This window comes from Salvelinus fontinalis, chromosome 4, assembly GCF_029448725.1.
Source record: "Salvelinus fontinalis isolate EN_2023a chromosome 4, ASM2944872v1, whole genome shotgun sequence".
Taxonomy (NCBI): Eukaryota; Metazoa; Chordata; class Actinopteri; order Salmoniformes; family Salmonidae; genus Salvelinus; species Salvelinus fontinalis.
Window position 1 is genome coordinate 62,700,456 of NC_074668.1, and position 25,790 is coordinate 62,726,245.

The 25,790-nt window shown below is 44.1% G+C and overlaps 1 protein-coding gene across 1 annotated transcript in view; it reads right to left on the bottom strand.

Moving 5' to 3' along the window:
- LOC129854147 (A disintegrin and metalloproteinase with thrombospondin motifs 18-like) overlaps positions 1–25,474 on the bottom strand; it is a 46,725-nt gene extending 21,251 nt beyond the window's left edge. Inside the window, exons 1-12 of the mRNA XM_055920904.1 lie at positions 25,152–25,474; positions 24,957–25,035; positions 23,865–24,184; positions 11,181–11,448; positions 10,458–10,657; positions 10,159–10,242; positions 9,901–10,051; positions 8,935–9,040; positions 7,884–8,021; positions 7,588–7,741; positions 6,531–6,626; positions 5,798–5,946 (exon numbers count right to left, since the gene is read on the bottom strand). Of these exons, the coding sequence (XP_055776879.1) occupies positions 5,798–5,946; positions 6,531–6,626; positions 7,588–7,741; positions 7,884–8,021; positions 8,935–9,040; positions 9,901–10,051; positions 10,159–10,242; positions 10,458–10,657; positions 11,181–11,448; positions 23,865–24,184; positions 24,957–25,035; positions 25,152–25,253 (1,847 nt within the window). The 5' untranslated portion in view covers positions 25,254–25,474. The remainder of the gene's footprint in view (positions 1–5,797; positions 5,947–6,530; positions 6,627–7,587; positions 7,742–7,883; positions 8,022–8,934; positions 9,041–9,900; positions 10,052–10,158; positions 10,243–10,457; positions 10,658–11,180; positions 11,449–23,864; positions 24,185–24,956; positions 25,036–25,151) is intronic.
- Between the last annotated feature and the right edge of the window lie 316 nt (positions 25,475–25,790).

The following is a 25,790-nucleotide window of genomic DNA, read 5'->3' on the forward strand; positions in this document are numbered from 1 at the left end:
AAACCACTAATTCCTATCAAACCGCACACAGCAAAAATATGATATGTGTATTATGTTCAGCAACAAAGTGGCACACATTCCATAATATATTTTACTGTCAACACTCATCTGAGCGGAGCTTACACAGAGAAATGCACGTGCTGATAACTGTGGATTGTCACATATCAAACCTGAATGTCAGAATGACAGGCTCTATTAAAGGTGTCTGTGTAAACCTCCTGTTTGCAGAGCAACGCTCATTTTGTGTGCAGAGATCTGGGCCTGAGCTCCCAGTCTGATCCTATTAGGGCTTAGGAACGGAGACATATAGGCCCATATGTTAGACTGCTTATGAGGGCTGCAGACAACCAGATGTTGTCGGGTTCTAACAGGGGGTTCAGGTGCTACTTGTTTAATTCAGGGAGATGAGGTAAAGGATCATTAACTACATTTACATAATAATAATTACAAATCATTTGTAGACTGCAAATTGACCGCAAGTATAATATTTGACTAAAACATAATCATTTCAAACCTTGCTTACATTTTTATACGATCAAATATATCTCTCTATTATGTGTGGGAATACTTTGGAACAGATTTGAAAAATGTAAATGACTTGGATCTGATTTGCTGGTGTTTTTATATTCTTTCGTGTTCAACAATTTTTTATATATCAAAATTCCAGAAAAATTGGGATGGCCAAATAAAATCACCCAAAACTTTTTGGATAGCTGACTACTCACTCACATGCATAAGGGGGGTACCAGACAAGTTTAACTTCTTGTTATACCCTTTTTATTTTCTTCTCTCTCTCAACAGATGCTGTACCTCCAGCATCCCAGAGGGACGTTAAATCTCATGGCGACAGCAATGAGTCCAAACTTCAGTGGACTAGAGGTCATCCTGTCTGGCTAGTCATCACCTGCTCTCTCCCTTCCCCCTCTTACCCCTCCTTGTCCCCCGTTTCTCACACAGCAACCACCACTACACAGGGTCATCTCTCTCAGGCCCCTGACCTAACCACCACTGGACCTCCTACTTTGCTGCCCTGCTTCTTCCCCAGTCACTCCGCACTAGTACTCCCACCTGAATCAAAGGCCTGCTGAGACCTGGGCCACCCTGCTGGATCACACTCCCCTCTGTGTGGTGTGGAGCCCCCAGTGAGCCCTACTGACCTCTCCCCTCAGGGCCTACTGGCCAGGCTGCGATTAACCCAGGGGTCTACAACCTGATAGCGTCACAGGCTGCACACACTGTCACGCCCTGATCTGTTTCACCTGTCTTTGTGATTGTCTCCACCCCCCTCCAGGTGTCACCCATCTTCCCCATTATCCCCTGTGTATTTATATCTGTGTTTTCTGTCTGTCTGTTGCGAGTTTGTCTTGTTTCTTCAAGTCTACCAGTGTTTTGCGTCTCAGCTCCTGCTTTTTCCAGTTTCTATTTTTCTCGTCCTCCTGGTTTTTGACCCTTGCCTGTCCTGACCTGTACCTGCCCGGCTGACCACTCCGCCTGACCTGACCCTGAGCCTGCCTATACCTTGGCCTCTACTCTGGATTATCGATCCCTGCCTGCCTTGACCTGTCGTTTGCCTGCCCCTGTTTTTACAATAAACATTGTTACTTCACACAGTCTTCACTTGGGTCTTACCTTGGTACCTGATACACACTGCCAATAACTGCTGTGTTTTAACCTTTGTAAAGCAACTTTAAGAGCCTGTCAGATGCTGTCGTGAAACAGGCAATCTGATCATCACCGGTCCCATGCAACCTTATAAAGGGTTTTACTATCAAACACCAACCTATGTTTCCATATTTATCAAGACTGTTAATTTATTTAATCTGCCAGGTGATTGCTGTGTTCAGAGGGGGCTTCCCTCAATACAAAATTAAAATGAGACTGATAAAAAATACATATTTTACAACACCTGCAAAGATGTACGTTAGCTACCTATCGACAGTCTCTTCAAGATGATTTGAAACTTTTGAAACTGTTTTAAAGGTCTGCAAACAAAGATATAATATTACTGAATAGAAATGCATAATACATTATATAATATGTTCTGTGGTTTGTGAGGAGAGAACATATTCTCCTAATCTGTAAACTACATGGGGATGTTACAGTCTGATAGCCAAAACAAGTGAGCAGATTGAGGGCAATCTATCCCCAGAACCACAGATTATACCAAGAGGGGGCTGACAAAATAATCTGACAGATTGCTTAAAATACACTCTCCTGTTCTCACGGATCAGAGCTAAAATGTGATTTAAGGGGACAAACAGATCCAACAGGGAAGACACTGTGCCCAGAATGGAGTTACTGTATATATGATTCTAATACTGTAATGGACCACAAACTGTCAGAAACACAGAAAGTAGTCAGCAGAGAAGTAAAGTATAATTTATATTTCTATTTAACTAAACAAGTCAGTTAAAAACAAATTCTTATTTACAATGACGGCCTACCCCGGCCAAACCCTAACGATGCTGGTCCAATTGTGCACCGCCCTATGGGGCTCCCAATCACAGCCGGATGTGATACAGCCTGGATTTGAACCAGCGACTGTAGTACCACCTTTTGCACTAAGATGCAGTGCCTTAGACCGCTATGCCACTTGGGAGCCCAAAAGGGTCAACGATATCATAAATATCATTGCTCCATACTGTATAGATGTAGGATCTTAATTTGAGCCAGTTTGCTATAGCAGGAAAATAATCCTGCAGCAAGAAAAAATGTAAACTATTATGTGGATTATAATTAATGGACATTTGTGTAGGGGTTGATGCATTTTTCGTAAGGGAACATTTTTAAGTGGAAAATATAAACTTCAGAAACCTTTTTAAACATCAAATACTCTACAGGTTTTACATTTCCTGCACTGCAGAAAAGTTATCCTGCAACAGGGTGATCAAACTAAGATCATGTAGGATCTGTAGGTAAACTAACAATTTTAGGTCATGATTCGCCATGAGTCCCAATTCGCAACATCAACCAGGATTTAGTGGTTGCTTCTTACTAAAAAGACCTCTTAAATGCCCCAAAACATTTTAAATCAACATTACTCTTAAAGTGGATTATACTTCTATAGCTCCATGTATGGTCTGTCTGCTAATCACTGACTGTATAATGAGCATCATAGGCTGTCTGCGTCTGGCTCTCTCTCTCCCCAGGCTGGTCCAAGCTGGATTAAGTGAACAATCAGGTACAGCAGAGAGGACAGCACCTCACCAACGTCAGTCCTCCAACACATATGGCTCGTTGACTGGACAGACTGTTGTGGGAGAGGGAGAAGTAGTTTCCAACTCTGTGCTGAGCCACTACATCCATTCCAATTGAGGTTTTCCACTTGTGGGATTTTGTATTTTGTTTTGCTTTTGTCTGCATGTATGGATTTGAGGTACCAGTAAAAGCCATCGAGACGTTACGCCATTAACGAAAAGAGACATACGTAAGTGAGGAAGGTAAGGTGGACTTCCCATGCCACATAGTTTACCCACAGTGACAGCATAGGAACACCTGTGCCTGGGAAGGTTACTCTATCATGCCTGTGCTGAGAAGAGAGGTCCTCCGTCAACCTGCTGCAACTGCTGGGAGGAAACATCTGGGCTTACACCATCAGACACACACACGCGCGCGCTGGCACACACACACACACTCTCTCACACAAACACACATACACTAAACTGTCATGGAAATCATTTCTGCCATTACATTTCTAAATCATAGTCTTACTAAATTACATTTCTCGATCATAGTCTAATTGGTGTGGCTAACAGATCATCATATTCATCAATATTATGGAACAAAGAAATCAGTGTTCTCAACACACTGGAAAGGTTTGAGTTGAGGTCTTCAATAGCATTGACGCAATCAAAGTGGTTGAGTGCCTGGATGTTATCCAATCGGCATGATCACATCCCATCCTGCAAGACACAAACCTGAGAACAAGCCAGATGCTAAGAAATCTAAGCCACCTGTCCATCAATAATGTCCCTCCTTCTTTCAGCTCCTTGTCCCTTTCTGAAGCAGCCAAGCCCTCCGAAGCCAAACATGCCCTCAGAGGGAGTCGTAATCTCAAATGAATACAGAATCTTCTTGAGCTTTCACATCAATCTGACTACTAGTGGTTGTACCAGGCAACAAGCACACAAAGCCTGACATCAATCAGACGTATTCTGAGAACAATCTAGCAAAGAGATAATTATTTCACCTTAATTTAACTAGGCAAGTCAGTTAAGATCAAATTCTTATTTACAACAACAAGCTGGTTGTGATACAGCCTGGAATCGAACCAGGGCCTTAGACCACTGCACCACTCGGGTTCCCCCAAGTGCACAGAAGATCTGACAAACTAATATGGACCTGAGAATTGAATCTAGTGTTGGGGCATTTGTGTGCTATGTCTCTATATTTACTTGTGTGTTCAGTGTCTGCCTCGGGTGTGACTGCTTGAAGAAGAAGAGGTTTGTGTTTCCTAGGGAAGTCAGAAGATTGGACGAGTAGCTTGAGGCAGAGCATTGAGTAGCGCTGTGGGCTGAGCAGGTTAAACTGGCATGAGAGAGAACCCTTTAATCTGGCCTGCTGTCTGTTTGTAGACTGACAGATAATAGAGTTTAATGGGCTGACAGCCAACTGGCAGGCAGGCAGCCAGGCAGGCCACGCTCGCAGGTGCTCAGTTAGTAAGTCAGGGGGAGCTCACTGGGAGGAAGGCCATGTTTACCTGTCCAAATCCAACCCTGTCCTGTTTGCACAGAGCAGACACACTGTATGTGGAACTCTTCATGTGTTCTATGGTGGTGCTGGTAGAGACTTAGCGAAGACAAGCAACAGTTGAGGTAAAATGTGGCTAATCATGCCTCAAGCTCATCTATCCATCAGCCGTCTTGTATGGAGCGTTACCTCTGCAAGACAAGGTAAAGCGCCTCAAAAGAGGGAGGAGTAACTATCACAGTAATAATCCTCTCTGGGGTATTACCAGGGGTTCTTGAGTTCACCCAGTGCAAATCTAGGCTTGTTATGGTAGGGGAGAGTGGGGTAAGTTGAGCCACCATACACAACATTAATAATTTGACCAAATATTTAGGAAGAGGTCATAATTTCATGGAGTCATGGAAAAAGTGGTAAACAAGTTAGTTCCAAAAAACTGATTCTCACCAAGTCAAATGAATTTGGGGTGTTAGACGTTTCAAGTAGAACATTTTAAGATTGTTCTATACACCAGTTGGGGTCTCTATAAGTGTGAATATGAGGTCCTAAACCTAGCATGAAAGTGCATCCTTGTAGCTTTGTGGGCTAATATAGTCAAAATGTTTGTCTTGGGGTAAATTGAGCCAATGGCCATTGGGTAAGTTGAGCCAATGGTTAAGCCAAGAGCAAGTTGAGCAAATGTAAGTATTTTCATTACAGGCGTAATGCAAGGCATTATCGCTGGGATATGAGGTAACAGCAGGGCCTGACTTATGTTAATTTGTAGACGGCTTAACTTACCCTGTCCCATGGCTCAACTTACCCAATCCCTGGGGTAAATTTGGCCAAGATACCACTTTTTAGAACAAGCTTTGTTTTCAAAACTGTAATTTTTACATGAATTCGGATTATTTACAGGGATACACAACATCCTAAAATATATGTAGATATCTTTGTTAAAAATAATACTATATTTCCCTTGACAAAGTGATACTAAATGTAAAAAATTGCCCAATTTACCCCACTCTCCCCTAGTAGGCTATGCATAAAAAGAGCCCAGAGTGAGACTCTAAATCAGTAGTGAACTCTTATGACCCCATCTGACCCCCTAGTATGACTAACAGAACTGTACCTGGGGCTGGTGCAGGATCGCTCCCTGTACATCACCCCTCCCCCACAGGTCCTGGAACAGTCCGACCACTCCAACCATCCTGACCACTGACCGTTAACAGCTCTCGGACCGTGGTCACCATACTTCACACACTGGCCTCGCCGACACCACTGTTGAGAGAGAGATAGAGAGAGAGAGAGAGAGAGAGAGAGAAAGAGAGAGAGAGAGAGAGAGAGAGAGAGAGAGAGAGAGAGAGAGAGAGAGAGAGAGAGAGAGAGAGAGAGAGAGAGAGATGGGGGCGGGGTGGAGAGGAAAAAGAAAGTTGAGTTAGTATCGGTGGTAGGATCTTTGGCTTGCCCCAGTGCTGAGGTTCCTGGTTTGGGTGAATGCCCAGCACCACACCTGGAGACCTAGGCCTATCTGAGCCAAACCACACACTCATACACATCACCACCTTTCTTTCTCTCCCAATATCATCTTTCACTGTGGAAAAAGAATAGGAGCCTTGTGTCCTTATGGGACATTTAACAATGCACAAAACGCTCCTGCAGGTGTGTGCATATGTGGATTTGTGAGTGAACCTGTCTTTTGTGCTTTGGCCTTGGGCATTTGTGTACGCGTCCCTGTGTGTTTTTACGTCTGTGTGTGTTTGAAAGTGTGTTACGCTGAATGATAATGTTAGAGGGAAATCCCTGTCTCCTCCCATCCCGTTCACGATGGGCAACATTGCCATGGAAACAGATGGTACACTTACCATGTCAGTCCCACAGCTGGTGCCCTCGGCAGCGGGCATGAACTTGGTCTCACACCGGTGACCTGTCCTGTGGCACCACAGTGACTTACAGATGTCCTGCCGAGTGACCGAAAACACCAAACAGTGAGTCCAGCATCTGCCTCCCCTCATCAGAACACCACCACTACACCACCAACACCCCACTGCCATGGTTACACGCAATAATCCCCCATTTCCAAAAAAACTGTCAAAACCAATCATTGTATTCCCTGAAACACGCTATTCATGTATCTTTTATTTCTTCCCACAATGCAGTATGTATGGAGAGATGAGGCATTGGGAGCCAGGCAGTGGACCTGTGCCACGCTGGCGTGACGCCCGATTGCATCTGGCAGACAGCTAGCGAGACCGGGGTTGTGAGAGAGCTGGTCCCCCTGTGCTAATCTAGCTCTGCAGCAGACTGACTGAGCTAGTGTGCCACGGCCAGCCGTAAGAGCAGAGCACGCGGCTAATTAGCTCTCCTCTGCACCGCGCGAAACGACTGCAGAATCCCAACAGGGGGAAGAAACACGGGGAGGCAAACATCCCAAATCCTTGTTAATTAAGATGTAGAGTCACCTACGTCGAGGTTCAGGAGACGGATTCAAACTTAGGGCTGGGGTTCAGGAGAACACAAAAGGTTGTATGGGGGATATACAATGGAGCATGCTATACCATGAGCACTAATCCTACAGATGGACTGGTATGGATGTTGATTTCCCACACACAACCTCCTTTTCTTGACCCGTTCCTTATTCATGCTGGATTTGCATGTCAATGCATTTCTTGTTGAATGTATTATAGTAAAAGCTTATAGAGGCCCATTCCCTTAGGGTTGTGTTCAAGTCTGTTGGACCCGTTTTGAATACTGTAATGGGAGATTAAATATGGCTGTTTTAGACATAGAATGGTTTGTCCCAGAAAGAACATGTAAATTAAATAATACTGGTTTTAAACCCTGCCTAGTTTTCCCAGTAGCACACTTGTCAGACAGTTTCATGCAACCCCAGTAACGAATGTGCCTATCAGTGTCAGGTACCTTGACAAAGTCCAGGTTGCACAGTTTAGCCTTGGAGCCAAACTGCCACTTGCACTGTGTGTCAGCATCATAGAGCTGACCTGGGAGCTGCTCTGGGTATTTATACTGCCCAATCTGCCCGGGCTCATCCACCAGACATGATGCTTGAGCTGTTCTGTGGAATAAAACCAAGAAACACTGAACAATCAGACAGGGACCTATCATTAAAGACTAATAAACACAAACAGGTGCATGAGAACCACACTACATTATTCCATGCATGGCAGCCATATCAGAGGTCAATATATAAGGCTTACCCAAGGAAGCGGCTGAGGTATTGGCGACTGCAGGCGGACCAGGAGAAGACCCCGTTATTTCCTGCCAGGGTTGGAGACATGATGTTTCCTTCAGCTTTCCGACAAGGATTCCCCTCTCCATCATGGATCATCCCAAAACTACCAGAGAGACAGATCATTAAGAAGTAGAGAGAGAGAGAGAGAGAGAGGTTTGAACTCTTACCTTAGTAAACTCACATTTAATTTTTTATAAAACTCGTTAAGCTCCATGGAGTGTGAATGGTCACACATTGCCTCACGCTTGTTTTAGAAACAGATGTGTTATAACCAGGCATGTGCTGACACAGCATTAAGGTCTACCCTCCTACAGAACAGTACATAGCTGAGGTTCACTAGTCTGTAGAAGACCACGTCATCTATTTAGAAATGACATCCCCTCAATTTGTCAGTGATTAATGGTATTGGGCCTGGAAGTGGTTTTCATCTGAACAACGTGCAAATTCTGGGAATGATTCCTATTCCATTTGACCAAAGTGATTAAGCCGTTGAATGTTACAGGGATTCTGACATGATACCGGCTCGTCGTATCGAAGGAACATGTTCTTTCCCGTTTGTGTTGAGAGAGTGCCAAGCAGACAAAGGGCTTTACCGTAATAATTCAATCTCAAATGTCAAATATAAACTGCCTCTTATCTCGATGGAAACGTGTAAACACAAACAGAGCATGCCCATCGCCTGTGGCACTTTAAATGGTTTCACACATTGTCATAGAGCAAATTAAGTGCTTTGCTCGTGTAACGCTATTGTTTCAGTCCGTATCTTTTGCATCTTTGATGTGGCACTGTAGATTAAAGCCGTCACATTGCAACTAAGCACGACGTTCTATAAAAAAAATAAGCCTGCATGCATTTCTTAGGACTAATGTCCCACGAATACACTGCTATATAGTAACACGTTCATCACCTGCACTAGGTGTTCTCCTGTTCTCCTAAAATGCATGGGGGTCTATTCTGCTGCATGTGAAGGTAAAGCTAATGGCTAGTGCTAATTGCGAGGGCATTGATGGACTTACTTGTGGCCTGATTCATGAGCGATGGTGAAAGCTAAGCCCAGTCCTGTGTCTTCATTAATCGTACAGCTCCGGTATTTACTACACATTCCACTTATAGGAGCAAAACCTGCAGAGATAAGCAGAGCAGGGAGAAGGAGAGGAGGACATTTAAAAGAGTATTGTAAGGGAGATATCAGGCTCAAATATGTATTCAAACAAAGCTACTATGTCTATCTACAAAAACCATCAGACAACATAACTGTTCTGGGAGAAGGAAGGCCGTAGGCAGTGTTACAAGACAAACTTATTTTCAATACAGGCATTACTATTGCCAACCTAAAAAATGCAAATCCTGCTATTAGAGGGAGCAAAGACTGCTGTTACATGGCAATAAAGGCAGTCTTTACAGTTTAAATGGTCCACGGAGAGCATGAACGCTATGGATTGTAGCATGAAAGCTGTGGGTTGTGTTACAAAGAGCATATTTAAATCAAAGCCTCGCTTGCTCCTCACACTGTACGTCCCAAAGTGCATACTTGTGGTTTAGGGCCGTTGAGATGAATTAATTATAGTTGGCAGATGCTTCAGTTTTAACTGATCTGACAATGCTGCCAATCGTTCACACTAGTGAAGAGAAGAAGAGAACAGGATGGGTGTAAGATGTGTGTGGGTGGGTGCATGTGTGTGCGTGTGAGTGCGTGCGTGCATGTATGCATGGCCATACTTGTGTGTATGTGTGTGTGAGTGAGTTTTGACAAGGGTGTATTTAGTGCAGGTGAAATCCCCTGCCGGAGGGAGTCCTGGCAGAGCATGCAGGATCCCGCCCACCCTGGAAGTGACCCCATGATCTCTGGTGCTGTCTAATCCCCCAGCAGCACCATGACTAAGGGCTCTAATTCCAACAGTCCCCTCAGGAGCCCTGGCTGACCTACTTCACCCCCGCCCCCACCCCCACCAACCCCCCCCCCCCCCCCCCCCCCCCCTTACCCAGGGTGTCACAGGGCTCGTTCTTCCAAGAGCAGATGTCCAGGCCGGTGAGGAGCACGGCGTGGTCATGGCGCTTACCGATCAGGCCCGACTGCCACTGGCAGAAACTGTTGAGAGACTGGTCGGCGTGGTGGTTGATGGACAGGCCGAGCTGAGGAGGAGACAGAGAGGAAGAGATCAGAAGGGGAGACTGGAGAATTCATGACGTTGGGGAGGCTGGGGATTTTATTGTCAGGCCCTCAGATCGATGTGACTCACTGGGTCTTGCTCTAGAAGAAGCAGACTGACCACCACAATGTTGATATCAGTTCCAATGGTGCCGTCTTTGAAAAGGCTGGAAACCTGAAACAAAAGCAACCCAGACTGCCAGTTGTAGATTAACATCTCGGTTTAAATGAATCGTTGCTTAACATTTTGTGGGAAGTAAATACATAAATCATGACATTCATTGCTTGTCAAGCCTTAGGCCAGGGTTTTGCTTGAGGATAAAATCTACTTTGGGATACAGTATGTTACATGACTGATGACTGACTGACTGGTGTCCCTCCCCTGCTCACCATGTTCATAACAGTGAGGACGTAGGTGGTGACGTTCTCTCTGCCGTGTTTCTCCAGCATCTTCCTGTCTGCCACCACCAGCGTTTCCACATTCAGGGTCCCCACCTTGTTAGACGTGATGGGTGATCGCTTCCCCCTGCCTGGGAGCTCAAACTCATCAGGCATGGCGAGACGATCCTCAGCAGGGGGCTTGGGAGTGTCTGCAGAGATATGGTAGACAGATAGAGGGCAGGTAGGGAGGGATAGAGATATGAAGAGAGAGAAAAAAAGACAGGGGGAGAAATGCTTTGGAAAGGAGCTCAAATGACAGCTCCTCCTTCTTCCTGGACCTTTCCCTGATAAGAGCAAGGGGCCGGCAGAGCGTTGAAAGAGCAGGAAATATTCAAAGTCATTCACTCCTCATGCTGCTTCTGAGTATTAATTTCAATAAAGGCCAGCTACTTTATACCCCTATTTTATCTGAGCACTATTTCTTTCAAAATACATTATACACATTACATCATAAACAATCAGTAGTGGAACATTTGAACATTTTTAACTTCATTTTTTTTATTTGTCATTGTACTGTTATTGTTCTGTTCCTGTGATAAAACTACAAAGCATGTCTCTCTACCATCTTTACTACCACTGTCCTGTACACACAGTCCCACGTGACAGTAATGTGTTTTTCTCATGTGAGCGGATCAAAGGCAGTCATAATAATAAGGAAGTTCCCTTACATACATTGCTTGCGGCGTCCACAGAAGTGTTGTCTCTGCAGCTTCCCGTGCTGGTAGTCGTGGTGATGCTGGTGATGGTGCTGTAGATATGGGTTGTCAGGTTGGGAGCTGTGGACAGACCTCTGGCCACCATGGACTTTGTGTTCAGCCGAGCGTTTGTAGACCACGTGTGGGTGGTGTCCACTCGGGGAGCTGTAGTTGTGCTCTGCAGCTAGGTGCTGGGGCAAGGGGGCGATGAAGTACTCATCATCAGACATCCGGATCAGACCTGACTGAAGAGCACAGATACCCCTGGGCCTTAGATTTATTCATCAACATTAAACATTCATCATGGTGGATGAGGACGAGAGTCGGATCAGTAATAAGTCATGTAGATTGTCATGTGTTAAGGAATGGCGTAAGTAAGAGGCCTGTCAGCAGTTCCTAGATAAGGCCTGAAGGGACATAAAAATAGAGAGGAGTCAGGTCAAACCAGACACAGACACAAGAAACCCTGGGACAAGGTGGTGTCTCCATAGGTCAGGCTCCCACAGGAATGTGACTTACTGTCTGTCAGCATGATAACACAGGGTACAAGAGGTAGTCTGGGGCAGCTGCTCCTCAACACAGGATTCCTAACCCAGAAGGTTAGTGGGTTCTGAGTCAATCTAGAACCAACTCTTACACTGTAAAGGGGTTGCTGTGAATTTTACATTAACTTACAGGCAGCTCAGTGGCAAGTAAAATGATGGATTTCATATTACAGTACACCTACTGTAATACAAATACGGTATCAAAGAAAGTACTGTGTAATTACACACAGTACAATACTGTAGAATTGACTGTATTATATTGTACATAAGTCAATGCTACCGTAGTCAGAATGAATGAATGGATACATTTAATTCATTGAGGGGAAAATTTTGTATTTACAGTATTTTACTGTAATTACAAGGAATTGGTAAAAGCAGGTAGGTGGCTAGGTAAAGTGTTTACACATTACAACATATTTATGCATATTTGGTGTTTTAGATCACTTGCACTTCTAGAGGCCTTAACAAAGTCTTTCAAACTGGCAGCTACAGGGCGACTACAGGGCAAAACAGACCAAAAGGAAATGGCAAAACACTCAGCCATTTAAGGTTCAAGTCTTGCTGCCATTCCAATCTTTAAAACGAATGGTGCACTATAACCACATAGGAGTTCAATTTGTACAGCATTCTCACTCATGGGTGAAACAAATATAGCCTCTAAACAAGGCCCGCCTCAAAATATGCTAATGAGCCATAAACAACAATTCTATGCACCCAAAATGTTATTGGCGTTCCAAAGATACGGTACCCAAAAGTGAAAACATGAAGCAGACCAAACATTTTGGTCCTTTAAAAACCTGCTGTAAGAAAAATATTGTGAGCTATAGCTTGGAAAAATAAATACATGTGACTCTGAATGACAACATAATGATGTATGTTTCCAACATTAGCGCTGTTTTCCTAAAGAAGTTAAATATGCTTTGTGTTTTGTTTCTTTGTCACGATAATAACCAGTATTGTGATACTTGTATCGTCCCGGCCCTAGTATTCTAGGAACAGTACCATTCTACTGTTGATAATACCCCACATTACTGTATAAATTACAGTCTTCAGTTACAGTGTAGTTTACCTCTCAAACACGGCCTTTAAAAAAACTGCTGTGCACAACCTAAGTACTGGCAGTCGCCATGGATACAGCAATCAGATACAGTGAAAAAATATATAAAGTAGCATGATGCAAGAGCTTTATATATGATAGTGCAGTCAGAGTGTAACTGGTAAAAGGTTGCTAACTAGTAGTGTTTAAAATGCTTGCAGGTCAACAGAAACAACAACTCAAAAACTCAACGTGAAAAAAGTCCCTTTGAACAGACCTCTGCTAAAAACTGCTCTTTAATTAACCAGCTTTTCATGTAAAGGATTCCAATACACTCCAAAGAAAGGAATAAAGTGTTGAGACAACCTCTTGGAGACTGCCTGTAAAAACACATTAAGGCGGGAGGCCATTAATCTTCAACATCAGCATGGTCCTGTTATCGGACCTAGCACTGGAGGAGACTGAATCAATTTGATTAGCGAAAAGAGCTGAAACACAGCGGTATTCACTTTCCCTTCACATGTTCGAGGGCTACAATGTATGAGATAGCCTCTCTATGGAACCCTGTCAGCAAGCCAACCACTGATTGAAAAGATCCAATATTGGCTCTTTGTCATCCTCCGAGGCAGATAGCTAGGCTTTTCTTCAACACTCTCCCTGTGTGTGTGTGTGTGTGTGTGTGTGTGTGTGTGTGTGTGTGTGTGTGTGTGTGTGTGTGTGTGTGTGTGTGTGTGTGTGTGTGTGTGTGTGTGTGTGTGTGTGTGTGTGTGTGTGTGTGTGTGTGTGTGTGTGTGTGTGTGTGTGTGTGTGTGTGTGTGTGCAGTTTGATGATTACATGGAACAATAGGGAGGTGGAGAGAGGATGTTCAAGTCAAAAGTAAAAATATTGTTTCATAAATTAGGCAAAGGTCAATCACAGAACATAAGGCAACAAGCTACTGTAACACCTCTGAAAATGCATTTCACTTACTCACTAGTCAGCTTTCTGTCTATGGGCCATGTGCAACTGCCTCAGCACCAAGTCTTACATTTGGCAATCCATAGCAGTATGATTCATCTTTGAACGTTTGACATATTGATACAGAACACTTTCCAATTAATAAAACATTTATAATACATATAATACACCTGTAGAATCCTTATTTATACCATTACATTATATGGAGGTGTAAAATATTATTTCAAACATCACCACAGGCTGACAGTTTAATTTATACTCAAAATAAATATAAACGCAACATGCTAAAATTTCAAAGATTTTACTGAGTTACAGTTCATATAAGGAAATCAGTCAATTGAAATAACTGTATTAGGCCCTAAGCTATGTATTTCACATGACTGGGAATACAGATATACAGTACATCTGTTGGTGACAGATACCTTAAAAAAAAAGATAGAGGAGTGGTTCAGAAAACCTGTCAGTATCTGGTGTGACCACCATTTGCCTCATGCAGCGCGACACATCTCTTTCACATAGAGTTCATCAGGCTGTTGATTGTGGCCTGTGGGGTGTTGTCCCAATCCTATTCAATGGCTGTGCAAAGTTGCTGGATATTGGCATGAACTGGAACACGGTGTCCAGAGCATCCCAAACATGCTCAATGGGTGACATGTTTGGTGAGTATGCAGGTCATGGAAGAACTGGGACATTTTCAGCTTCCAGGAGTTGTGTACAGATCCTTAAAACATGGGGCTGTGCATTACCATGCTGAAATATGAGGTGAGGGTGGCAGATGAATGGGATGACAATGGGCCTCAAGATCTCGTCACGGCATCTCTGTGCATTCAAATTGGCATCAATAAAATACAATTGTGTTCGTTGTCCATAGCTTATGCCTACCATTACCCCACAGCCACCATGGGGCACTCTGTTCACAATGTTGACATCATCAAAACGCTAGTCCACACGACTCCATACATGTGGTCTGCGGTTGTGAAGCCGGTTGGACGTACTGCCAAATTCTCTAAAATGCCGTTGGAGGCAGATTATGGTAGAGAAATTAACATGAAATGATCTGGCAACAGCTCTGGTGGACATTCCTGCAGTCAGCATGCGAAATGCACACTCCCTCAAAACTTGAGACATCTGTGGCATTGTGTTGTGTGACAAAACTGCACATTTTAGAGTGTCCTTTCATTGTCCCCAGCACAGGTGCACCTGTGTAATGATCGTACTGTCTAATAATCAGCTTCTTGATATTCCACACCTGTCAGGTGGATGGATTATCTTGGCAAAGGATAAATGCTCACTAACAGGGATTTTTACAAATTTGGGCAGAACATTTGAGAAAAAGCTTTTTGTGCGTATGGAAAATGTCTGGGATATTTTTATTTCAGCTCATGAAACATGGGACCAACACTTTACATGATGCGTTTATATTTATGTTCAGTGTAGTTTTGGTTAGTTATAGTTGAGCATTTGTAATGCATTTGCAACAGGCCTCCAGCTTAAGGTTTGCAATATAAGACAAGAACAGAGTCAACATTAATCTGGCAGCAACGACCGCATCCAAGACGTTCTGGAAGAGTTCGCTGTACTGTGCTAGCTGAGCGTGCATTTATCTCAGTCCGTGAAATGTGTCGTGTTGCTGTAGAATGAAGAAGCAGTGGTTTGGTTTATTCTGCCTGGCAGAGCTACCAGACAGACAGACAGGCTGATAAACACCCTGGCCTCTGACAAACCATCCGTTCACTGCTGTGGATGTTCATGTCAGCAGGGTTAGACAGCGTTAGACAGCGCTGGGGAGCGGCGTGTCTCCACTTGGCCTCATCCACAGTGAGTTACAAACAGAGGAATAATGGTGAAATGGACTCTATAAGCATTGGCAGACTAGAGAAAAAAAGATGTATTTTGTCTTGGTCAGCACTACTATATTATTATGTATTACCTGGTCATTTGTTTATGTGATGATGTGATTGCATGAGACAGAGAAAGAACTGAGTTAAGATAGGTGAACGCAATCATTTCATTTTTGTTTGGTTTCCCCAAACCTCTGTCCTTTCTCCCATTTGATGACCAAGTTAAGCAGTTCATTCCACTCTCTGACCATGTCTGAGATCGATCACTAGAGCGCTGAACCTCACACATTCTGTCTGGCCATGGAATGCCATCTAATCTCACCTCCTGCTCTCCAAATCCAGCCCAAATAGCTGTGCATTGTCATCCACACCCCTCACACCCCATGACCCCTGTCCATTTTCTACGTGTGACACCCACCTCCCCCTTCACCCTCCTGATCCACAGTTCCCCAGACTAGCAGGTGGCAAAGTAAACATAGGCGCACAAAGGGGAAGCCATGCAGAAGCTCTTGTTGTGAAAACAGTGGCGAGCCATGGCAGACTGCCACCATGCACAGCCATCCGCTCCCAGACTCCCACCTCCTGGGACAGGGGTACAACAGAGGCACTCTGGGGAGGCCAAGTCCACCATAACCCCATCCATCTCTCTTCTCCCAGGACCTGACAGAACCACCAAACCACCTCGTATCACTCATTCCTCCCCCGATGAGGATCAAAAGGCCATGTGAGTAACCCAGAGGCTCTTGTCAAATTTGGTTCTGTTTCTCCCATGATAGTAATGGGCAGTAATGGCGTCGGGCATCCGTCGATGTCTGTCAGCCTCGTTCTCTGTGTTGCTCCGGTGCTTTGTTGAGGAAGAGTGATTGCTCTTTCTGATTGATGGGTTTCAATCAAAAGGGGGTTTAAAATAAATGCAGTGACGTCTATTTTGGCCGAGCCACCGGGTACCTTGTGTGCCTTGCCTTCCTGTGTCACATTTTCCTCTTCTTTCTCTAATGTGACCTCGGCAGAGCCCCACATGCCTTCAAACACTGTGTCCAGACAGAGAGAGAATAACAGTATGACATGTCTTCACCACAGCTGGGCAGCCAGAACAGCCAGGACACCTCCTTATGAACCAGCCCTAGCTAGCCCCCGACACAGGCCATAGTCTAGGGGTAGACAGCGTGAGGACAGAGAGCAGGGAGACACTGACAAACTTGGGGAGGATACACGCTATACTGGACTTAGAAACCATTCCACTTACTTAATAGCCACAAGACTTGAGTGTAACCCGCACTGTCATTTCATTACACTTTTCCACTGCACTGTAAAGATCTGGCAGCCTGGTCGGTCTGGTGACTGCTCCAGCCCTTTGAACTGACGAGTTTAGGGATCTCACCAACTAACTCTCAGCAAACTGTCAAGCAATATAGGCCTATGCATGGATATATGGATGCTATTTGTATAAATCTCTGCTATGCATTACATCAATAAAGATACATATTTTCTGCTCATTTTTGCAGTGGTGACAGTAGTACTTCATCCCAGATGAGCCCATTTTTAACATTAGCATATGTTTTGTAAAGCTACCCTGAACTAAGCCTGTAGCATTAACAAGTCTGACAGCGACCGAATTACTCACACAGACTGAAACTGTAAAAGAGACAAAGATGGAGGAGACAAAGAACCTCTTCCAGGTTCCAACCTCTATCTGTGTAAATCTATTAGCATATTAGCCTGGAATCTCGCTAGCCACTTCCTGTTGTGATGTGCCTGCTCCCCGTTAACCCACAACAAACGTTAACCAACACCCTGGAGGAAATCCACTGTTAGCTAGCTAGCGCGTCCCATTGTCTGCCAACCCCCCACGCCACCTCACACTCAATTATCACACATGTATTCCATTTGTCTCAGAAACATACCAAACTTTACTGTAAAATATCTATCAACATCTTCCAGCAGTTAGCAGATGGAGGTGCCTATGCTTGATAATGGGAGGAAATTGATTCCATCTGTCGGGATGTGGTGCGTCTCTCTTCTTGTTCTGCCTGAACTGTATGTCTGTGAGAGTCCTGAGAAGACTAGAAGAACTGCCGGATGAAATGTAAAAGTAGAACACTGGAGGGACAACATGCAAATGAAAACATAAGCGTACTAGTAGCCATAAAATATCAGTAATATCAGATACTGATAGTAATATCAGGTGATATCAGGTACATACCTCAATGTACTGTATTAGTTCTGGCATTACATGTAATACATGTTTTGCTATGTATAGTAACATGCTGTTAAATGGATGTTATTCATGACAACATATATCCTCTGAAAGGTACTTGAGATGTATGGAATTTCACAGGGAGTAAAGAGACACCAGGTCCTCAGACTTCAAGTAATATTGATGTGGCAGACCTCTAGTGATTTCCTTAAATGTACACTTGTAAGAGTTACACAGATTAGAGGGAGATGTCCTCTGTTAAACACCAGTCTATTTCTCCTCAGACCTGCAGACATCAGACGACTCTCCACCCCCCCCCCCCCCCCCCCACCATTCTCAGTTTACAGCATAACATGCACATGGTTACTCTGAGTAGACAGTTTTCCGAACCCAACAGTCTACATGTTGGGAATTAGCTAATACAGCAATGGTCTCAGAGGACTTTCCTATGGAAGCTATTACAACATGACTTTGCGTTTGCTTTCATGTGGTTTTCCGAGGCCTGTGACTACATACTGTAACCTTACACATTTCGACCATGCATGTCTTCAGTGTAAGCGCGGGACACCATTTATAGCTTGTTCCTTAGGATCTGTTGCGGGGGAAAACGTAATTAGCTTGTCTTTGTGTAAACTGTAGCTGCTTTTAAGGCTCCCAACCATGACATTATATTTTAAATTAGTAAGTGCTTACATGCTGTTAAAGACTGGGAGAGATGTGTGAGAAACCCAAAGCCAGTGATTATAAAGCTCTAAAACACATCTGCACTCCAGCTCAGCGTTACATGTGACCATAGTGTCGGCGAATGCAGACCAGAGCATCCACATCACTCAGTGTCTGTCAGCTATGGTAAAAGGATACAGGCCATTATCAGTGCAAAATCTGCCACTTCTGTCTGAGCGGCCTATGTCTCCGTGTCTATCATTCGACCTGGCCAATAATGATTTGAGTTTCCCTCAGCGTTAGCCTAGAGCATTCCACAGAGTGTGTGGCGTCACTAATTGCCTTTAAAGAGCATAGACACCCACTGAGCAGCCCTTGTTCTCCAAATAAAGCACAGGTGGGCCTGGAAACACCATGGCTAATGATGTTATACAGCCTCCTTATCAGCTGAATCGAAATGGGCAAGGTTCACCTCATTTTCCTGTCAGCTCAGTTGGGACCAAGCAACTTCCTCTGACAGTGGATGATGACTCAGCAGGTGGCCAAATTGGGAAGTCCACTATTTCAGGCACTCAGTCCCTCCCAAACTCACCAGAGGTCAGAAATAGAGAGAATGAGAGGATATGAGGGGAAAAGAGAAATTGACGTAAATATGGGATATACTGTATATGGTTCTGTGTTCAATTTAAGCTAACATCTTTACTGTTTCCATGGCTTCCAGTACTCTGCCCTGAACCTCGGACACGGTCAGTAACCAGCTACCATCCAGTACTCTACCCTGCACCTTAGAGACTTTTGCCCTATGTACAGTCATTGAACACCAGTCACTTTAATAATATTTGCATACTGTTTTATGCACTTTATATACTGTATTCTAGACATGGCTCATCCTATATAGCTGATTGAGGACCTTCTTATTGATGAATGTGTTTGTTTTTTATGACTGTGTTTTTCTTTCTGCTTGCATTTTGTATTCATATTTTGATGTGTGTATTTTCTGTCATTTCTGTAACTAAAGGCTCATCTGTAAAATAGACCTTGGTCCGAGTATGACTCACTGATCAAATAAAACTTCAATAAATAAAGAATCTACTGCTATACACACCTTTTCTATTCACATACTGTCCATACTGTCTATACTCACCATTCACATACATATGTATCATTTCCGAAGCTAATTTCCTGCAATTCTATCCATTTTGCTATGGGGTTGTGCACTGTGTATTTAAATACTGTATTCTCGACATAGCTCATACTAATATATCTACTGCTGTACATATCATTCATAGAATATTCCTTCCTAGATGCGTATAGGTTGCAGTTGGATTACTGTTACGTTGCTATTTGGGTTGTAAAATGGATTCGTTACATCATTTCTGAATTTCTTTATTTTTACTTTTTGGATTATGTGTATTGGATTATTTGTATTGCTACGTACTGCTGCACTGCTGGAGCTAGAAACACCAGCATATAGCTGCACCTGTGATAACATCTGCAAAATCTGCCACCAATAAATGTTGATTTGATTTGTTCTGCAACCATGTTTGTGCACGTCTTATATACAGAGAAACATTTTTCACTAAAGCAGCCATACTGGTCACACCGCTATCCTCATTTGACGACAAGCCAGAACCGTTGTCGGAAAAGAACATATTGTCTAACAAAAGGGGTACTGCATCTATTGTGCTGACACAGACGGGTCGAGGAATATGTATGGATTCTGCTTTGTGAAGTGACGACCACTTCAACGCTCCTCATTCGTCTTGTGTGAGAAACCCGAGCACAATGCCTGTGACAAGAGCAGAATGGCGAGGGCCTGGCTCCCTCTCCTACTGGCATCTAGCGGTGGGCACTACATCACTGTCACCACGGAGACCACCAGGGAATCTCCCTCCGCAGCGCTCACAACATGACCGGCTCACGTCGTATGTGGCATAACAGCCTATGAGTTATGAGTGGGACTAGGGAGCCATAGTAACTACAGAGTTCCAACAGACGTTCCAATTTGTCCAGTCCTCTTTTGAAAATGGACAAGTACAAATGCCCAAAGTCCTACCTGAGAATTCCTCATCATGTGTCAGACTCAGCCCTCCTCCCTGTATGCCCTGCATCCATATAGAGCCCATTGTGGGGAGATGGAGCCCATGGGACACTGAGCAGAGAGAGTTGTGGTTTACAGTAGGTCATATGAGGTGCTGAGAAAGAGCATCAGCCATCTTGTTTATTTCAGGCCTGCGCACAACATTTAAATATGACACTCTCCAGAGAAAAGTTCACTCCAGAACAATCATTTATGGCCACTACATCACCTATAACTCATGTTTAGTAATATATGTAGGACTATAATTCTGATTTAAAAAATAATCCCACTAAACCGGTTTTATGACCGATACCACACCACGGGAAGAGGATGAGTGTCTTTTTTAATTCACACAGTGGAACGTCCTACGACTTACACCTTGTTGAGACAGTCAAATGTGCATGTATGCTGACGTGTTTCCTTTCCTCGGATCATTGTCAAAGGATATCACAACTGTCCCCTGCAACAAGGCTCTGAGCAAAATAAACAACCTCCTTTGAGGTGTCTGAGAGCAATACACTGGGGAATGAGAAAAAGAAAAGGAAAAGGGGAGGTTTGTTTTCACACTCATCCCCTAGTACATGGGGGTCATTAAAAAGACCACTAGTACACATCAAAACAGACTCAATTACTACCCTAATTAGAACCGGTCTGCAACTCTACAGGGGTTGTGGGAAAAGAATACACCTAGCCCTCCCAGCCTCGTTTCTAAAATAAAGAAGAACAACAAAAACTTGTTCTCAGAATATATGTGGTTACCTAAGAGAGAGTGACGTGCTTTAATACCACAGGAAACACTGAAAGGAGAGACGTCTCACAGAGACCACGTTTACATGCGCACAGTATTCCGGATGGAAGCTCATATCCCGCTTTTGGTCTTACTCGGGATAAGCTGTTTACATGAACCTTTGATATCCCGTTCCCGAGTATCCCTGTATCTGTAAATGAACAGAATATTCCTAATTTAAGTTCATATGGGTTAAATGGAATAATAACTGAAATCTGGACACTGACTGTAGGCCTATAACCTCTCACATATACGGTAATATAATATTAACTCTTGCAGAATTATGCATTTCTTGCAGTAAAATTATATAACAAATGTTCATTTTGTCTCGGGAACAGGAGTGGAGAAATGTGATTTCTTTCTTTCAGCATCCCTTGAGAAAATGTGAATGGGTGCGTAACGTGTTATCTTTGACACTTTTATGCAAGCAGACTATTTCAACCACATAAAATATGCCCCCTAGATGAACTTGAAGTCTTATCAGAAACGTGGTTCATCGTTTTCTCAGCTAGCACTTAAAACCTTTAAAGGTGTGGCTGTAACTGTATAGACTAAAGAGACATGCATCCTAACGTGGAAGAGGGGGCTTGGGAAAGGTCATGGCCGTGTTTGTCATGGTCGGACACGCTTAGCCAGAGAACCGGAATCCGCTGAAGGGGCAATCTAATGGCTCAACAGCCAGACAATATAGCTGGCCCACACACCAATGATCCCGCCGTCCAATAAGATAATAAATGACATATTAATGAAGGTCTCAGAGAGTGCATCCAAGCCTACTGGTAATAGGCTGGAACAGTTCTTGTTGAGTTCAGTTCAGCTCTTGGGGTCTGGTCCTTGTGAGGAAGGGCTGGCTCTGTCACCCAGTGTACGGAGCGATGACCTGGGGAGGACAGCAGAGCTCTAATTTATCTCTCCCTGCATTCACAGAGGAATGGGAGAGCATCTTTGAACTTGCACTACAGAGGAACTGAGACCAGCATGACCCTGAAAGAGGGAGTGACTGAGGTCAACCACCGTGACCTCTGGACCAGAGAATGCAGGCAGAGAACTCCTGTGTGCAACCAGCAATAGCTGTACTAGTTTTTTTTTAAACTGATGCCTTCAAGTCATTTGAGGTCAGCAGAAAAGAGAAAAAGAGAAAATACTTTCGACACACAAAGGAAGTACATGTCCTTCTCATGAGGAGTGTAATTAAAAACACCATGTTAAATTATTCAGGATTTATTAAGCAAATCCCCTATCCCCGGTCTTAATACAGAGTCTGCCTGTTCTTGATTTAAAAACAGAATCCCCCTCCATCTGCTGGGGCATGATGCACTCAAACAGTAGTAAAGAGGACCAGCGTGGGCAGACTGTGGAGGCCGGGGCTTCTCTGACCGACCGTCTGTCTGTGTGCCAGCAGTGGAGACCTACACTACCACAAAGAGGGCCTCCATAGGCCTATAGAGAGAGCAACCATCCTCCCTCGGAGCGCCACTCTAAACTCGGAATTAACATTCTTCTTGCAGAAAAAATCAAGCTCTCACCCAAACAGACTGCCAGTTATCCTCTGTTTCCAGGCAAAAGAAGCTGCTGAGGATCAAGGGGGATGAATGGGTCCTCATTTGTACTTAATCCAAAGCTCCTTGTGAAGGGGAGATGACATGTGGGGTTAAACTCCTCCAGGCTATGCACTCTTTCAGTGCAACAGACAGACCTTCTTTCTTGTGCATTTTTCTCTCTTCCCCTTTTTTCAGATTTAATGTACTAGTGTAAAAGTAGGTCTTTTAATGTGTCTCTCCCTCCCTTCCATCTGAAATCTAAAGGTAGAAGCACATTTTAAGAAACGATAGACTAAGTGAATTTCTGATGGCCCTCAGGTCATCCTTGGGAAGAAAAAAAAGAATAACTGGGGAGGAGAAAAACAGATCAAAGAGTCCTTCCAGTCTATTCAAATGCATCTGCTCCCAAATTACATTGTGTCCTTGCACAGTTTTAAAATAATGGGTCACTGCTGTTTAATTGTGGAGAAGCTACTACTAATGAATAGAACAATACAAAGATTAGCACTGCCAGCCAAGCGGCTGAAACTTCACCCTGGGTTTAATTGCACTGAACAAGGGAGATGGGGAAGCAGGGCAAACAAGGGACAAAAGAGCAAGGAGCAAAGGAGGTAGAGGCTATTGGCAAAAATAAAGGCATGTTTTATGGAGGCCTGGTGTCCGGGGTGGGACATGTGATCTGCTTGTCCGCCTAAGGGAGGAAATAGTGAGAGAGGCACTAAGGCCAGCATCTTAAAAAAACAGAACTGTCTCTTTTCCACTCTCCTCCCTTTTTCTCCCCACCCCCCCCCCCCCCTCTCTCTTTCTCACTCCCACACACACACACCCCTCTCTCCCTCTCTCATCCTCACACACAGAAACACACACACTCTTTTTCTCTTTCATTGCTTACATTGCATATTATAAAGGTGGTTTGACACAAGGTGTAATACATGACAAATCTAAATCAGGAGAAAAACAAGTGTATGTTTCCTGACGCAGGATAAAGTGTAACGACGCGAGGGGACACTCACCAAGCCAGAACATGTAGATATGGCTGCAGAGGAAGCTGTGAGATTGCGTATAAATCCCTGATACAAGCAGTCCTGATGGGCTGGCTCCTGTGCCAATGTGGTGATTCCCTCTGTCCCCAGTACCTGTACTGTGAAGCCCTCTGCCACTACCATGGCAGGCTGTAAGTCCAGGTGCATGTCCCTCCCGAAGGCAGATAGCCTGTAGTGTACAGGGCCCCCCATGGACGGCAGGGACCTCTTATTCCGGCCTCGCCGCAGAATATCGTGGGACACATACCCACCCCGAGCATCCACCTCAATTGGCGTCACAAACATGTAATCTGGGGGAGAACCACAGAGAAGGTCACCACCAAACCCACATCCAATAAGTTCATCTTATTGGCACAAAGCATTTGCACACATTTCAACTCCCTCTAGTCTATTGACACTGATCACGGTATAATTGATCAAACAGTGTTATAATATTTAAGTGACTTATGAGGGGAGCATTTGATATCATACTGGCTTGTGTATTCAGGCCTTTCATGATCAAACCACGTTTCAGATCCAAAAGTTGTAAACATTCTTCCACTACCATAGCCTATATTAATCTAATAAACAGTTATTCAAAAAGAACACAAAGACACCCATCATTTAGGAACAGTATCAGACGCCACGTAGGCCTAATAGGAACGCCCAGAAACAAATCCAAATCGTTTTTTACAGTCACATCCACTCTCATTGGTAAAACAAAGAATGTAAATCATCTAAACTCTACCCGCCCCGTGGCCGGCTGCTCAAGGAGGAAACTGCCGCTTCTGCAGGGAATTCCTTCACCGGCAAACGCGCGTGGCTTAAATTTACCAGCCAAGAAGACGAGAGAGGCAGTATGCGCGCAAGGCACCATGAGCGCTTTACCTGGTGACTCATCGATAAACCTGACACAACACATACAAGTAATGCGTTTTATTCTTTCTGAACAGTTGCTTTGTTATTGTTTCATTCGAACGGATTGTAAAAGTTACAGACTGCTGCAGACTACAATGCTGTTAGTAACCATTGTCTTATCAGTTATGGAGAGAAGTAAACAACTGGCCCGTGCAAAATACAAACCATGATTCAGTCCACTGGTGTCACCGGCAAAAGTGGACGAAACAGAGTAAATGGAATGTGAGCAGTAGATATGCAGCGTCTGCAAAACGACAGGTAGCAACAAGTTAATGGCACAACAAGCGCAACAGTGTACTGTAACAGGCAGCCTACTGCAATTTAAAAGTATATCTGATGATACAGTTAATTGTCACCTGCCTTCAATGTGTTCCAGAACCACAGAGTGGATAAAATCTTCACTGATGTGCAGCTGACAAGTGGGATAGGCAAAGTCCATATCAAAAGAAAAAGGCAATCCATGTTGGCATGCAATATCCTCCTCTGTTACCTCCTCAAAAAACACAGAAGTAATAACCTGTGGCAGCGGGTAATGCAACTGTAAGACATTGCTGATTTCTTTAGGTGCCTTTTACATGTGATCACGTCTAGTCCGCCGGGTCCATTTGGCTGTGCCTGGAGAGGTAAAGCGCACTCGTGCGTCTTTCTGAAACAGGTAGCAAATCGCCGGAGTGCTGACTGTGCTCTCTACAGTGAACAGTGACAGTCAGCTCCTGCAGACCGTAAGTAGCACCAGCGGGTGGAAACGGAGATGGGCCAATCAGCAAAGAGCATCATCTTCTCTGAGATGAGTAGCCTACTGTTGTGCAGGAAAGCTCTTAACTCTCTTTGGCTCAGTGTTGAGTTTAACAAATTCGTGCTCCCCGCACAACCCATCGGGCAAAAACAGGTTAAATCAACGTTGTTTCCACGTCATTTCAACCCCCCAAAAATCTATGTGATAATGTTGAATCATGTGGAAACTGATTGGATTTGCAAGGACATTTTTTGTTGTTGAAT